General features: G+C 50.9%; 8 protein-coding genes across 8 annotated transcripts; 6 read left to right on the top strand and 2 right to left on the bottom strand.

Moving 5' to 3' along the window:
- Nucleotides 1-1,076: 1,076 nt before the first annotated feature.
- On the top strand, nucleotides 1,077-4,012 carry AA0111_g3312 (hypothetical protein; the record flags this gene model as incomplete). Its single annotated transcript, XM_028649183.1, has 2 exons — nucleotides 1,077-1,273; nucleotides 1,324-4,012. The coding sequence occupies 2 exons, from the start codon at nucleotides 1,077-1,079 to the stop codon at nucleotides 4,010-4,012; spliced, it is 2,886 nt and encodes a 961-aa protein (XP_028508969.1).
- Nucleotides 4,013-5,366: 1,354 nt separating this feature from the next.
- On the top strand, nucleotides 5,367-6,494 carry AA0111_g3311 (Alcohol dehydrogenase 2; the record flags this gene model as incomplete). The annotated part of the gene is made up of 2 exons (XM_028649182.1): nucleotides 5,367-5,729; nucleotides 5,781-6,494. 2 exons carry the CDS (start codon nucleotides 5,367-5,369, stop codon nucleotides 6,492-6,494), a joined length of 1,077 nt encoding a protein of 358 aa, XP_028508970.1.
- A 793-nt stretch (nucleotides 6,495-7,287) lies between these two features.
- Nucleotides 7,288-8,790, top strand: AA0111_g3310 (hypothetical protein; the record flags this gene model as incomplete). The annotated part of the gene is made up of 1 exon (XM_028649181.1): nucleotides 7,288-8,790. One exon carries the CDS (start codon nucleotides 7,288-7,290, stop codon nucleotides 8,788-8,790), a length of 1,503 nt encoding a protein of 500 aa, XP_028508971.1.
- Nucleotides 8,791-8,882: 92 nt separating this feature from the next.
- On the bottom strand, nucleotides 8,883-9,662 carry AA0111_g3309 (hypothetical protein; the record flags this gene model as incomplete). The annotated part of the gene is made up of 1 exon (XM_028649179.1): nucleotides 8,883-9,662. The coding sequence occupies one exon, from the start codon at nucleotides 9,660-9,662 to the stop codon at nucleotides 8,883-8,885; it is 780 nt and encodes a 259-aa protein (XP_028508747.1).
- Nucleotides 9,663-10,423: 761 nt separating this feature from the next.
- AA0111_g3308 (Required for respiratory growth protein 9) lies at nucleotides 10,424-11,176 on the bottom strand (the record flags this gene model as incomplete). The annotated part of the gene is made up of 1 exon (XM_028649178.1): nucleotides 10,424-11,176. The coding sequence occupies one exon, from the start codon at nucleotides 11,174-11,176 to the stop codon at nucleotides 10,424-10,426; it is 753 nt and encodes a 250-aa protein (XP_028508700.1).
- Nucleotides 11,177-12,248: 1,072 nt separating this feature from the next.
- On the top strand, nucleotides 12,249-13,148 carry AA0111_g3307 (hypothetical protein; the record flags this gene model as incomplete). The annotated part of the gene is made up of 2 exons (XM_028649177.1): nucleotides 12,249-12,783; nucleotides 12,838-13,148. 2 exons carry the CDS (start codon nucleotides 12,249-12,251, stop codon nucleotides 13,146-13,148), a joined length of 846 nt encoding a protein of 281 aa, XP_028509175.1.
- A 444-nt stretch (nucleotides 13,149-13,592) lies between these two features.
- On the top strand, nucleotides 13,593-15,088 carry AA0111_g3306 (hypothetical protein; the record flags this gene model as incomplete). The annotated part of the gene is made up of 2 exons (XM_028649176.1): nucleotides 13,593-13,639; nucleotides 13,690-15,088. The coding sequence occupies 2 exons, from the start codon at nucleotides 13,593-13,595 to the stop codon at nucleotides 15,086-15,088; spliced, it is 1,446 nt and encodes a 481-aa protein (XP_028508748.1).
- Nucleotides 15,089-15,372: 284 nt separating this feature from the next.
- On the top strand, nucleotides 15,373-15,870 carry AA0111_g3305 (hypothetical protein; the record flags this gene model as incomplete). The annotated part of the gene is made up of 1 exon (XM_028649175.1): nucleotides 15,373-15,870. One exon carries the CDS (start codon nucleotides 15,373-15,375, stop codon nucleotides 15,868-15,870), a length of 498 nt encoding a protein of 165 aa, XP_028508702.1.
- Between the last annotated feature and the right edge of the window lie 56 nt (nucleotides 15,871-15,926).

The raw sequence follows: 15,926 nt of genomic DNA, 5'->3' as shown, positions 1-15,926 counted from the left end.
GCGCCAGACTGGCTGTTGTCCCGTACGTGTACGCGTGCTCCGGCTCAGCACGCTGTAACGCGCCAGGCAGACTCAGCAAACAGAAACGCGATCACATCGCGAATCCCCCAGATAGATAGGCGGCGACAGGCACTGGGGTGAGTAAAGGGCCGTGTAGCTATTTCAAGCTGACGAGGCTGTCCCTGAGCGGCCAAGATTATATTAAACCGCGAGGCAGCTATGGGCTAGTCGCCAAAACGGTGCTGACCCTGAATAGCGCCCGCAGAGCTTCACGACTCCACCGCGCATCAACAACGACGCGTTTGCATGATGCTCAATAGACGTCTTTGATGAGGTCGCGAAAAGCTACCTGGGCGCTCGCGACATGTGTGTGCTGTCTACGGGCGCTGACAAAGACAAAGCCGTGTCCACGACGCAATCATTGGGTGGAGGGCCGCAGTCGGTCGGCCTGGTTGGGTTTAGCTGGCACAGGTCCCAGACTCTAGTCGTTTCAGATCTCACGGCGGCCGCGAGCCATGGCAAAAGGTATCTCTGCGCTCGCGCTCGCTCCAGCAAAGACGACGGGATCATCCTCTGTTTCGAGACCGTGTCTTGTTTCCCTATCTAATCGACGTGTTCCGTGCCCATCTTCCCGGGGGGCAACGCGAACGCCGTAATAAAGAAGGCCGAAACCCCCATTCCACAAAGACAAGGCCGTCCGCCTGCAACCCACCTCACCCCATCCCACGACGCCTTGCACCCGCATTCAGCATTCCTCAGACGCCGCCCTTCTGAGTGACCCCACTGAGCTCCTCCAGCACGCTTTCAGTCACTCGTAGCGTCTTATATCGTTGTTGCGACCCCCGGCCTAATACGCTCTTGGTATCACCATCCAAGCTGCTCCCGTACCACGTCCACAACCACATCCATACCCACCTTCACCGCGCCCACCATCTTATCACGCGTAGCATTCTCATGATGCATATATGAGATAGAAGAGTAGACAGACCGACACGCCCGCCCGCCCGCCCGACCGCACCGCACCGCCTGCTCAGCTCACCGCCCACAACCTCTCTCCAACACACCTAGGACAAGACATGGCCATGCTTGCCGCAAAGTCTCCGTATCCCGCACCCTCCATGAGTGGCAGCGCTGCACAATCTTCGGCCCAGTACAATGCCGGCCTCTCTGGCTACCGCAACCATGCATCAAACACCCGAGCCGAGCAGTCAATGTTTGCTTCTCCCACCGAGTCAGAGTTCTCCGAAATATATGATGCCCCCGACGCCATTAGGTGAGCTCTCCTTGCCGACTGGCTTTCACTTACACCACTGACATGTGCAGACATTGGGACGAGGACAAGGTTGGCGATTGGCTGAAGCGTATCAACTGCGCCCAGTATGTCGACCTATTCAAGCACAACCACATCAACGGCGAGAACTTGATGGAGATGGACCAGACCCATCTGAAAGACATGGGCATCAAGAAAGTCGGTGACCGCGTCCGCATCGGCTCACAGGCAAAGCAATTGCGCAACAAGGAGTACAAGAAGGCCTCAAGAAGAACATCAAACAGGCAATCGCTTGCTACCCTCGACAACGCAGCATATACCCCACCCTCCTCCGGCTCTCCTCGACCCCTTCACTCTGCACGATCAAATCCTCCTCCGACCGCCTCCAACCCCGTAAGCTCGCGATCCGAGAAGCGCATGTCCAGGCAAATTATGAACTCCGACCTCAGCAGTTACGCATACGGTGCCAAACCTCCCTCGCGTCCTGGCTCTCCTCTTGTTGACCAAGAGACCCGGAGCCTTCGCTCGCAACGTCAAGGTGGAATGAACAGCCCCAAGGAGCTTGGTAACAAGACATATGGCGCACATCCCCTCAGCGCTTCCAGCAGCGCTGTCAACATCACTTCACAGTACTCTCGTAATCAACGCACCACACCTACTGAGACACCTCAAACGGCCCGCTTCGCTCACCATGTTCGCGCCAGTCCTAGTGTAGATAGCGCTACGAACAGCGCCATTCTGCCACATGACAAGGCTCTCGTGCGTGTCATCTACGATGGCGGACGAACATCGGTCGTGAACATCGAAGGCTGCAAGACCGCTGAAGAGGTGATGCTCAAGACTCTTACCAAAGGTCATCTCAACACTGCTCATGTTAAGAACTACTGCTTCTACATCCTCAACAGCGGAGAGCCGGACCCCTCACTATCTGAACGCTTGAGTGACATCGAGCTTTTCAGGCTTGTCAAGGATGCGAATCGACATGAAAGAGGTCGGTTAATACTCCGCAAGGTCCATGCTGGAGAGCCCGACGAGGATCAACTGAAGGCTGCCGCCGGCATCTACCAACAACAGAACTTCCAGCAAAACTCCACCGTCTACGTGCCATCCAGCAACCGCAGCCAGATCAAAATCGAGAAGCTGACGGGTGAATCCCTCGCTGCTGTCAGCTATCCTCTGTCGCCAACGTCTGCAAGGGAACGAGAACGTCACATCAACTCAACTGCTCAAAATCTGGAGGGGCCTGCCGACCCTTCGAGATCGCCCATTTTCCATGCTCGTGCCCGAAAGCTTAAGCAGTTCTACGGTGCTCGACCTCCCAGCGAACTGATCACATCTGACCTGACCTCCTACTTCCCTGACGTCGGAAAAGATGAGATTGACAAGACCGTCCGCATGTCGATACGTCGTTCTCACCGACTCAGCCGCGCGGCTTCGCGTCTCTCAATGGCATCCAACTTCAGTGTTGCCTCCAGCTTGAAGGATGCACCACCACTGCCGTCCATCGCCGACACTTGGCTCCAAGGCGGTGCCCAAGCCCGACCACTTCGCCCACTCTCAGTCATGAGGTTGGGTCTACCTAATCAATCTGGTTACCGTGACTCTATGGCATCTTCTGTCTTGGAACCTCTGGATGAAGAGTCACCCCTCGAGCCAAACCGAAAGTCATACGTCTCGTTTGGTGGTGACAGTGGCTCGGATACTCTTGCCATCACAGATCCTGACGGCAACACCACTCTGCAATCCTACTTCGACGACGGCGGTAGCAGCCTTGCAGGTAGCAGTAGCAGCAACACTGAAAACGGTGATTCACTTAACAAGCGCCTTTCTGAAGCCATAGCTGAGGATGGCGAAGAGTCAGATGACGAACTGGCCGAGTATCTGGAACAAGACTCCTGGGACAACGTCAAGTACATGAAGGGCGCTCTCATCGGACAGGGTTCTTTTGGAAGTGTCTACCTTGCGCTGCATGCCGTCACTGGTGAGCTCATGGCCGTCAAGCAAGTCGAGCTTCCTTCAGTAGCCGGTGCTTCCCAGATGGATCATAAGAAGACGAACATGGTCGAAGCTCTGAAACACGAGATCGGCCTCCTTCGGGAACTCAAGCACAAGAACATTGTGCAGTACCTTGGCTCCAACTCCGACGAGAGCCACCTTAACATTTTCCTCGAATACGTTCCGGGTGGTTCCGTGGCGACCATGCTGGTCAACTACGGTCCGCTTGGCGAGTCTCTTATTCAGAACTTCGTACGCCAGATTCTCACTGGTCTTTCTTACCTCCATTCACGAGACATCATCCACCGAGATATCAAGGGCGCAAACATCCTTGTCGATAACAAGGGCTCAGTCAAGATCTCCGATTTCGGTATCTCTAAGCGTATTGAAGCCTCGACATTAGGCGGTGGTAAGAAGGGAGCCCAGCGTGTCTCCCTTCAAGGTTCCGTCTTCTGGATGGCACCAGAAGTCGTTCGACAAACAGCCTACACCCGCAAAGCCGATATCTGGTCGCTCGGCTGCCTCGTAGTAGAGATGTTTACTGGTAGCCACCCGCATCCCAACTGCACTCAACTTCAAGCCATCTTCAAGATTGGTGGCAGTGGCGATGCCAGCCCTACAATTCCTGACAACGCTGGCGACGATGCTCGAACATTCTTGGCGCAGACCTTCCTCATCGACCACGAGAAGCGTCCTAGCGCCGACGAGCTTCTAGCCAGTCATTTCATAACTAATCAGGGTGCATAAACTTTTCTTACATACGGCGCACAACACATTTCTAGCATGGGACGGGGAAGCATCATTGGGGTTCTAGCATGGGCGTTCTTTTTCCTTTTTAACGCCCCTAACGCTTACATGCGCGAATGATTCTGTACTATACCACTTTCAATACGCTTTTCCGATAGGAGGAAAGGGAGGTGCTACGCAGCATATTTAATATACTGCTGATCAGTAATGGGTGCTTTGGATGGATTTAGGCTGTTTGTATCATAGCTGTCTACAAGATCTATTTTCAACACTTTACACAATAATCTTCACCCATGACTTCCCGATGTGTCAAAATCAATTGCCATTGCATGAACTTTACGACTATCCACGATGACGTATCCTCCGAGATTAAGTTCGGTGGCTGAAGCTGCCACAGTCGCATTACTACAAGTTGTATCCACCGTCCCATTGTTTTTCCTTTTTTGTCAAGATCAGAATGCAAAACCACCGAATGTATCACTAGGACTCTATCCACTCTTGTTTTACAACCGTCGTTGCAGCACACGGCTTATCATCTCGGAAGATTAGGATCGCAGCATTTAATAGTATCCCATCCTATTGTTTACGTATTCTTTCCACCGTATCACTAAACCGAATCCTTTATCTTGGCAGCGACTTCGCGTACTGCCGTTGAGCTGCACAGGAGTATATAATCACGACCACTGCAGGTCCCCGCTATCCGCAAAGAGTGGAGCTCGGCGCTCTGGAACCGCAGACAATCATGACTTCCGAAATGCCTGCCATGAATGGAGACAAAATCAAATCCATCACGGAATCCAAGATGTCCGACTTTTGCGATCAATGTTCCCCCGACTATCGCCCAACGGCACGGTCGCTAACCCCACATCCGTATCCCGCTTGACGTAGCTTCGGCGCTGGGCGCGTTTCCTACCTCCAATTGCGGGGTAAAGTTGACCTTGATCACGCGTCCTTGGTTGCCTCGGCTTCGGTTGTTATCTGATAATAATCTTAAGAGTAAGTCAACGCGTAGAGCTTCCGTTTGGACTACGTGAAGCGGTCCGAATCTGCTGTGTGCGCGATTGGTCCGGTAGGTGAATTGAGTGGGGAGTGGATTTGTATGATGGACTACCTCCCAGGCTGTGGGTGGAGATAAGGTAAGTAGCTTACGTAGAGTAAGGGTAGTGTGCTTAGTCGGAGGGAGGGAGTCTGGATGGTGGCTGATGGGTGCGGGGAAAGGTATATGTACGGAGTTGTCTGTCAGTTTTCGTTGGTTCATCTTCTACTCATCCATTCTAGTCACTCTTCCTCCTCCCACGCAGCATCTCCTACCCATACTTCCTACGCCTGATTTTGTAGCATACAATTGCTCAAGATGTCCCTCCCCGCCAAATACAAAGCCGCCATCTATGATGCGCCCGGCTCTATCTCAACCAAGGTTGTCGAACTGGAGATGCCCCAGCCAGGCGCGGGTGAAGTTTTGATCAACCTCACACACTCTGGTGTTTGTCATTCCGATCTGGGTGTTATGACGAACTCCTGGAAAACGCTACCATTTCCTACGCAGGCAGGGCAAGTAGGTGGCCACGAGGGTGTAGGAAAGATTGTAAAGATGGGTCCTGGAACAGAGAACTCGGCAGTCAAGATTGGAGATCGCGTGGGAATCAAGTGGATGGCGGGGATTTGCGAGGCGTGTGAGGCTTGCAGAGCGGGAATCGATGCTTCGTGTTTCTCTGGTGTAAGTTTTGCTTGTTGCTTTGTTGAAAACGGAAACTGACATGTGTGATAGAAAGTATCAGGATACTACACACCAGGTACCTTTCAGCAATACGTCCTCTCTCCTGCAAACTACGTCACACCCATCCCCGAAAGCCTCGATTCCGCAGCCGCTGCACCCCTCCTCTGCGCTGGTGTAACAGTCTACTCCGCACTTCGTAAGACAAATGCCGAATCGGGTGCTTGGGTCGTGATTGCTGGTGCTGGAGGTGGACTGGGTCACTTGGCCGTACAATTCAGTGCTCGAGGAATCGGTCACCGCGTAATTGGCATCGACCACTCTTCCAAGAAGGACATCATCATGGAGAGCGGTGCCGAGCACTTCATCCCCGTAGACGGCACAGAGAACATGGTCGAAGCCGTTCAAGCCCTCACAAACGGCCTCGGCGCACACTCCGTCGTAGTATGTACGCAAAACAACGCTGCGTACGCTCAATCAGTCGATCTTCTTCGGTTCGGTGGTCGCGTGGTCTGTGTCGGTATCCCTGAGGGCGATGTTGTACCCATCAAGAGCGCGAACCCTGGTGTCTTGGTCGCCAAGTCATTGCAGATTGTTGGATCAGCTGTGGGATCGCGGAAGGAGGCTATTGAGACCATGGAGTTTGCGGCACGTGGAATCGTCAAGACGCATTTCAGGATGGAGAAGATGGATAAGCTCACAGACGTATTCAACGAGATGCATGAAGGGAAGCTACAGGGCAGAGTTGTGTTGGATATGACTGAGTAGATGGGACGTTGCATCTGATATGCCTGTTGTGCAAAGATGCATATCGAGGTCGATGAACCTAGTGTTTGCGGAAGATCGAGCCTGGATTCAAGAATATACAATAAGCAAGATAGTATAGGATAAGAATAATGTCAAGTTAAAGAAATCTACAAGCCACCTCTCCGTCAATGTAGAGATTTAACATGCCTGAACGCCACTTCCGGTCATCACCAAGACTGACTGAAGCTCCACATCCCCCTCCCCGTAATTCAAGAAAATCGTTGAACCTAAGTTATTCGTTGTACTCTTGTTGCAGCTGTCCTCTGGGATCCACACGCTGTCGTGATCTCTCCACTCTTCTACTTTTTGAACAATCTACATGAGGTAGGATATCATCTCCTGGTATTTGGAGGCAAATTGACAGGCTTGGTTTGTTGCTTACATTCGAAAGGCCTGCACAGCCAATGCCACAGCTTAGGCGAGGACAGGAGGCCAATCAAGACGCCAAGTACCGCAACACAGACGCGGACTAGCGTAGATATGGCTTCTTTGGACCAAGCAGCGGACACGTGCTTGACGGAGATAGTTTGTTCTCGACCCGACAAGACGCGTAGCGTTATGAAACGATAGGTATGTTCAGCACCTGCTGATGTAGCTGGCGCGAGTCAACCAACCACGTCAGTCCTATGCCTATTACATAATCTACAGCCTCACTGACATCTCAGCTTTGGGCATCTTCGAACGACATATCCATGTTTTCTTTCGTATCTGGTATTTATACTTGAGTAGACTGAAAGCGTCCATAGCTACCATCATGCGATTACTCGATACGTGGACTATTAAGCTGCGAGAAGAGGAGGAAAGCCATACTGTCAAGTATGCCATACTTTCTCACCGATGGGAGGAGGAAGAGGTCACTTATCAAGATATGCAAGGTAATCAAGCCTTACGATTATTTGGGTACCAAAAGATCGTGAGTGCATGTGAAAAAGCACGGGAGATGGGATATGACCGCATCTGGATTGACACGTGTTGCATCGACAAGACAAGCAGCGTGGAACTGTCGCAGGCAATCAACTCGATGTTTCGATACTATCAAGGAGCTCAAACCTGTATCGCTTTCTTGTCGGATTGGGATGCAACGTCCAAGGAAAGCTTGAGCGAGTCGAAGTGGTTCAAACGTGGGTGGACGCTCCAGGAATTGCTAGCTCCTCAGAGAGTTAGCTTTTACGACAAGAAATGGAATTATCGTGGCGATCGGATCAAACTCTGTAAAGAGATTCACGCTATAACGAGAATTCAAACTGGGGTGTTGAATGGTTCAACTCCGCTTGCAGATGTGCCTGTAGCGGTACGCATGTCGTGGGCATCCTCTCGCGAAACCAAGTACATCGAAGATATCGCATACTGCCTACTCGGAATCTTCGACATCAATATGCCATTGTTGTACGGAGAAGGCTCGAAAGCATTCTTACGGTTGCAGGAGGAGATCATCAAGCAAAGCACGGATATGTCAATCTTTGCCTGGTGTAGTGAGGTCAAGAAGCAGAAGTATACTGGTCTCTTAGCATCCTCTCCAAAACAATTTGAGAGTATGCATACATTGGTAGTCAATCCGGATGCTTCGATTCATTCCCGAGAGTACAACATCACCAATCGCGGCATACGATTCCACTTATCGCTCGCTCAAGATGAGAAAAGTGGCTGCTTCTTGCTTCCAATCAACCATGGATATGTGAAAGGAGAAAATCTCGGCGTGTTTCTCCGGCAGGTTGGGACGAACCTATTTGTTCGCGCTCGACCTTGCGAGAAGCTTGAGACACTACACGGCGGCGATGTAGCGAATAAAGAACTCACGGCTGCGGATGGATCTTTCCATGTCAAGACTCTCTCGCTCGAACAGTCAGACGCAATTGAGAAAAACGTCTTGTCCATCCAGACTCCAGAAGAAGCCACACTAGACTACGTAGAGCCTGTAGGCAGCTGGTCGCAATCGGAGAAAATGCTGTATGCTGGGCATACTGGGGTTTTCGTCGGATACATGCAGTACTCGTCGGCCTGGTCAGACGCGTTCGATAGCTTTGTTCTGGTTTGTCATTTTGCTAAGAACCATTGGAGTTATGGCCTTGTACCTGGTGATGATTGGACGGAGATCAAACCCCATTTCTACGAAATGTACAGGAACGGGGACAACTTGTTCCAACAAGATACGGAACTCGTGCTGCCTCACTTGTGGAAGGACCGTAATGTGAAAGTAGTGAAAGCTTCCTTCGGCGATGGGCGCTTGCGGCTTGCGTATTTGCATCGTCACGACTAGGTAATGGGGACTGATGTCATTTTATAATGTATTAAGATAGTTGTTGTATTAGCACAGACGTTCTATGTTGCCTTGTTCTCCAGGAACGCTCTTTACGCGTCCGGATTTATGTCGAAATAAACATCTTTGTACTGAAACGACCTCAAGCGATCTTCGGCTACATAACATACAAGGCCATTCGTGTTTCCCCTAAAATACGCATTTTGCGTATCACTAGCCGAATCAACTGGCACAACGCGGATGCATACAGCGTACACCTTTCCACTTCGTACTTGTGTACAGTATGTCCAAGCTATGAGATACGAGTCAACACGTTTCGCCAACAATGTGACTCTGAGTCCCCGCCCTGTGAGCTGAGGGCTATCGGGTGGTTTGTGAAGCTTAGGAAGGTATTTGCTGAGGGTTTTGGTAGAAACAAGGTCGATCGGTGAGTGTAGGTCTAACTGGCTCCATGATGGCTGCTCCATTTGCAGCTCAGGATCTTCCATTTCCTCAGGAGGGCGGCGCGCTATTCCTAGAGGCCTCTTCAACATCAATACCGTGTAATCCTCGAGGTTACCCAAAATGTGCTTCTGCATGCGCATTGTCGCGACGGCCTTGCCTTCGCCAGGTCGCATGTCCATCGGCAAACCTAGAAGGGAGATAAGGGCGTAGATATGGTCCTCTTGGTTCGAGGCGTCCTTATCCGATGCCCAGAATAGTTTCTCGCCAATAGTAGCACTCATCGGATCACGTCGATGGGTGAGCACGTCGACAGGAACTCCAGTGGCCTTGCTGATGGTCTCGGATAGATCCCGTTTAGAGCCTAGGGGCTTCCAGGTGCGGTCGAAGAAGAACATTCGATCGGGCTTTGGAGCAAGCAATTCAGCCATAGCCCAAGATCGAGTGAACCATCTTGCGTTGGCGCAGCTCTCCATAGATTCATCTATATCCGAAAGATGAACGCAATTCAGTGTAGCATTCTTGGACAATGAATACATTGAAACAGTTGCTTCGTTAAGTTCAGAACGGGACGTCATGTCAAGACAGCATACGTCCGCCCAACAGTACTGAATTCCCATCTTCTCTAACAGGTCGCAGAACCCCTGAATTTTCTTGCTTGTCCGAGAGTACTCCATTAGGTCCTTACACACATACTCCTCGGCGTCCCATCTATGTGACAACACGGCATACTCCGGATAGTCTGACCGAACATTGAACAGCTCGCGCGTTTTCGTGTTTAGCAGACGCATTGGGGATGAGGGAAAATGACGATAAGATGGGTGTGATGATGATTGCAGAATGAGTCTTGGATGGTTATACCCCGCACTCTCACGTGGCTTGTTAGAAAGGCCTGGATATGATCAAGAGTGTCTAATCACAAACTCACAAGCGCTCTATCCGGAGAGTAGATCGGGAGCAGAATCTGAAATATTTATGTTGAACAATGCCGCGATTCTGTGGGTGACTTACTTGCTCGCATTTCCCGTTCGAGATCAGGTTGACTGGAACTATATAACAGACTAGATGGCTATATCAGACGGCCAGATTCATGAGCAGGATCATGCCTTGTGGAATGATTGTATCTATTCAGACGACTGGTCCACATGTATTGTGTAGTTGTGGTTGAACGCTGCGTTGCCAGTTCTGACATTCACAGTCTCTCTGACAGCGGTACGCGGCTGGTCGTCGCTTTTGACTTCCCTGACTTGTCCACGGTCGGTATGAGATCCTCGTCCGGCATATAGTCTTTGAAGTTGTCGTTGACGCTGTCTCTAATGCCCACCTGGTTCCGGTTTCTTGACTTCCACCTGGGCATCTCCCCATTCTCTGCCCGACCCACACCCATTTCTCTCCACTTCTTCGGCGGCTTGATTCCCATTTCTACCAAGTTAGACCATATTCTCTCTCCACGCTTATTCCACCTCTCCATCCTCGCTTCGTATTCTTCGTCGGATGGTCGCCACTTGCTCTTGAGTATGCGACGAATGGCTTCGGGTGAGACTTTGAAGTGCTCTGCAAGGACGGGTGTGGTAAATTTATCGGGCTGTGTGCTGTGCAGGTGCCGTATGCCTTCCATGGTGTCGGGCGACAGCTTCTTGCGCGGATTCCACGCCTCGCCTCCTAGTTTCTCTTTTAAAGCCTCCTTTTGCACTGCCCATGCCGGACGCTCATTCTTTCGTTCTAACTCTCCTGTGAGAGCATCTTCTACTTCGATTTCGGGGTCCGCTTTTGGTGGTTCCGCGGTGGGTATGGTAGACGCTTTGCGCGGTCGGCGCGCATCGGTCAAAAATCGCGATTGTTGCGGGCGTAGTATCGGCCTTCGAGCAGTGAAGAGTTGCTCGGAGTTTACGAAAGAGCGGATGAAGAGACTGAGCGTCGTTCTGGCGCAGTTGTGGCAAGTCATGATGGTCGATGTTTGAGATTCGCCGGTGCTCTATTCTCAAAGTTCATCAGATTATCGCACGGACCTGCACTTCTTGCCACAGGCAGGCGACTAACATCCATTTCACCACCAACACCATCGTTGCAGAATCTAACATGCATCGTCGTACAGAATAGTTTATTGCACCCTCCATCTCAATTGGTGGTACTTCAATCTTTTCCTATGTAAACGTTCATTCAAGACACTGCCCGCTCCTTACTCTCCTCATCTTGTCGCGATACAGCACCCCTCGCACCCCTCGAGACTCAGGCCCTGTTCGCTTGAAAGTCTCCAAGGCGATATGCCATTTGCGACTTAGCATTAGAACCATTTGCTGCAAGAGTTTGCCTGACAATCTCGACGATCTTTGCCTTACGTTCGTATCCTCGGTCCTTCTCATCTTGCGCATATCCTTGACAGCTTGAGTCCTGCCCTCCCTTCACAGCCTTAAGGCTTTATTTTCATCTATCATTAGTCTCATTTTCAATACTTCTCCAGCGCCAATTCTCGCATTCAGCTACTGGTTCTCTCTGCTTCCTATGTGTTGGACATCAACTCCATCGATGTACTGCTTAGGCGCCATAAAAGCCAAGACGGTACCTCGCTTCCTGCGACCAACTCTCGTCAATTTGAACCTATTTCGTCTTCTTCCCATGTACACATGAGATTGCAAAGGCCTCCGATAACAGACCGAGCGGTTGTGGAGCAAATAACGAAAACTGCTACAAGGTCGGAAAGTGCAGCTAGGTTCAGTGGCGTTTTCCGTTCGTTGGGATTGTTTCTTAGTAGCCGGAGGGCGCATGACTAGTGTAGATGGGGGGCCACAACGTCCTTGACCTTATCACCAAATGTAGAACGTTGTGCAGTTTGTGGAGCGCCTTCGGCGGAAAGCTTTCTATTGAGGTATGGAGGTTCAGCGATGATCAACTCGGCATATCGAAGAGGGTGACAACGGCACTTCAAATATGTGCCTGCACCCTAAGTTTTGTCGATTAGTTTGGTATCTCTCTATCTTGAACTATTACTGTCTTCCATTGATTACGAGCCGTCAACCATGTCCAGGATGTCTACACGATTTAGCCAGTTCTTTACCATCATGATTTTCGGAGCTTATCTTGTCATTTCGACAGAGGCATTCCCAGCTGACTATTACACACCAAGACCTGAGCCCCGAGCCCTCGAAGTCACAAACGCAAAGAACCTCAGGCAGCACATCGAAGTCTACGGTATACCATACGGGGTTCTAGGCGCTGTCTCTCATGCCCTTACCTTCTACGTTATGCTCTGTCACTTCCTTGGAGTGAGGCCTTTGCTTCCGTGGATGGCACTCAAAAAAGAACGCTGGAACATCGCAGTAGTCACACTCTCCTCGCTCGTCTCCGTCATCCTTGCAGGCGTTACCATGGCTCGCACACGAGGATCCCGCCCACTGCTGATACTTGCCGGGATGCAGATCGTACTCCACGTTCTGGTGGACGTCATCCATATACACTGCATGTTTAGCGATCGACTTGGTTTCGCATGCTTCTGGGCGGTCCCACTTCTGGTTGTGTCGTTCTTCTCAATATATGCTTTTTACTCGTTCCCGTGTAAGTCACAAGGACTTGTCTTGTATACAGCCAGAACTAATTCATGAATCACAGTCGAAGAAGAAGATGGCAGAGTTGGAAACCTCATCGGCTCTGCTATCTTTATTGTGTTGCTTGCGTATATTGGCTTGACCGGGCTCGCGACCTTGATCAATATCCTTGCATGCATCTTCTGTTTGTTCAAGCAACCTGCACCATTTGGGTTTGCTATTGCAGCTATTCTGCTTAGCTGCGGGCTCTACTGGTTCGGTGATTTTGGCATGGCTACTGTGACGAGGAACCCAATAGGGACGCCTTCGGACCGGATCAAGGTGCTTTACTATACATACTGGGTGGTGGAACGAATTCCGCTGTTCACCTTTTGAAGGGCAAGTTGGCTGCATAGTCAAAGAGTCGAAGAGTTTTATACGATGTAGTTGTAATACTTGGTTGTATCCGGAAAGCGTTCGATTTAAGCTAGTACTAGGGTAAAACTACGTCCAAATCGGCTCCTCCCTCAAGCATTGTCCCCGCGCTAGTAGGCGAACGAGTCTACCGTGAGTGGTGACATCAACGAACATATGTCAGTGCCTCTTCACGCTATCTCGACAGCAACGCTTCGGTGGCAGTTTCCTCCAAGGATTTCGATCGCGGGGCGAATGCGGCAAAATGGAAGTGGATCCCCTCGCACCCATGCGCGCTAGGGCCTCGGTATCATATGACGGAATATCCTCGCCGTACTTGTGCTGCAGTTCTGCTTCGTCCGTTATCTGAGCGTTTGGCATATCATCAGCGAAGTTTGTCTTTCCTGCACTCATCTTTGCCCAAGCATGGCTTTGTCGAACCCGTTCCAAAGGCGGACAGCCAACACCAGAGAGTATGTCCGGAAGTGGAAGACTATTGATCGCACGTACTAACCGCTATCAGCTGCTGGGGCTACCGGTTCGAGTGGACGCCTGAACATCTGACTCCGGAACAGATGAAACCTATGAAGTTTTCGTACGATGTTCTGGCAGAGGAATGTCTTGATCGTTTGAACGCTATCTCGCCACCGCACAAGGGTGCTTTGCCAAGGAACGATAGTAATCGTGCCGCGCTATCGTCAGTTCCGGGCACCGAGGAAGAGAAGAAGGAACCATTGCCGGTACCTAAGAGGGACCTCTATACTTTACTGGAAGAGCATCACGACTCCGATCCCAAGCTTGCAGAGCTTTGGCGCGAAGTACAGACCGTACCAGATTGGGTGGACTGGGACCAGATCGCAAGAGGGCAAGATGTGTTCTACCGCTACGGTGGGCCTGCCCTGACTGGTCTTACTTTCCAATCGCTACTAGGAGGAATGGGCGCCGCGCGAGTGGTCGAGACATTAGCACGAACTGGAGGCTTTAGCACAAAGGTTGCAAGAGGCAGACTCTTCGAAACCACACAGCATATCCTCCAATGCACACGAACACTAGACGGACTCAAACCAGGCGGGGAGGGATTCGCCTCGTCGATACGCGTCCGCTTCCTACACGCCGCAGTCCGACAACGCATCATGAAGCTCGCTAAGGAGCGACCCAGTTATTTCGACGTCGAAGAATGGGGGATACCGATTAATGATCTGGATCAAATAGCAACGATCGGCACCTTCTCCTCTACACTCATCTACCTCAGTTTCCCTCGCCAAGGCATATTCCTTAGGAAGCAAGAGATTGACGACTACCTAGCCCTATGGCGCTACATCGGGTACTTGATGGGCACACCCGATGAATGGCTGTCGACCCCAGCAAAGGCAAAGGCTATCATGGAGTCACTCCTCTACCACGAAGTCGACCCCTCAGAAATGTCCAAAACAATGGCAAACAATATCATCTACGCCCTCAAAGAAGAGCCTCCAACTTTCTCCTCGGCAGACATGTTGACTGCCAGTGCACGCTGGTTGAATGGTAACGCGCTCTGCGACCGCCTCGGCTTAAAGCGCGTTTCCGCTTACTACTGGTCGCTCATGGCGGGCCAATGTCTCTTTTTCATCTTCTATTGCTACACATATCGTTTATTCCCCGATGCGGATCGTAGACGAATAGATCGCGCAAAGGACATCTTCTGGCAGTTGATAGTGAAGGCGAAGTGGGGATTGGCAGGCATGGAAACATCATTTGATTTCAAGTATGTGCCACAATATGATACCTTGACACATCTGGGTAATATCGGAGAGAGGAAGAAGGTGTCTCTCAGTAATGAGTTGAGGAACTTGAAGGCGCTCGGGATCGGAGTGGGGGTGTTGGCTGTCGGGACGTTGGTTGCGGTCAAGGTTGCAGCGAGTGTTATTGGGAGGTTGTGGTAGCTTTCATGTAGATACGTTGCATATCGGTAGGCGTCGTGTATTCTAAACACTTCGTACTTAGTCTCGGGGATTTTGTTAGATGTGCGTAGGTGAAGGCACCTCTTACTTGCCGCATACCTCACCACCAACAACAGTTATAATTTACCTATTCTTTCTCAACTATAAATTTGACGTCCTCATATCGCTATTCCTAACTGTTGTTCGCGCGACTGCAACAACAGGAAGACTCCCATGCACTAATTACTTTCGCAACCCAAGACGTATCAGCACCAGCCGTTATCACAATGGGAAAACGCAAGTGTCCTCAGAATAAAAAGCAAGATGGCGTTTGTGGCTGCCCTTCGTTTTGGAGGCGCTCTAAAGCTAATCCACTACCCAACGTCAAGGACTTGTCTACACCAAGCACAAAGCTCCCTCCCGATACTATTGTCGTTGACAGCGAGCTTGAGGATGACGGCGACTTGCATCAGCGAAAGCGACGAAAGCGAGGGCATAATGTCTTCCGTCAAGATGGCGAGGTAGGTCCTGCGAGATCGAAGCTCTCAACGTACACGAATAGCAAAGTCTTGATTGCAAAGCATCCTGGACACAAACAAGATATCGCAAAGATGAGCCCACGAGCACAGGAGAAGGCGGCCGTGAAGGAGGAGGCGAAGGTGAACACGCCGGTACGGATCTTGGTCGAATATCTCTTACCCACTGGTGCTGAGCGGTTGGATTGGGATACAGACGAAGTCCGTAGAATGGCTGGCGAGATCGAGGGTGGAGCATACAGGGCTTAGAATCGGATTAGGGTGACAGGCATAGGGAAGTGTTTGCGAACACGACTGGTGATCAT

The sequence above is a fragment of the Alternaria arborescens genome, assembly GCF_004154835.1.
Source record: "Alternaria arborescens strain FERA 675 chromosome Unknown contig_6, whole genome shotgun sequence".
Classification (NCBI taxonomy): domain Eukaryota; kingdom Fungi; phylum Ascomycota; class Dothideomycetes; order Pleosporales; family Pleosporaceae; genus Alternaria; species Alternaria arborescens.
This window is presented reverse-complemented; position numbering and strand designations above follow the sequence as displayed.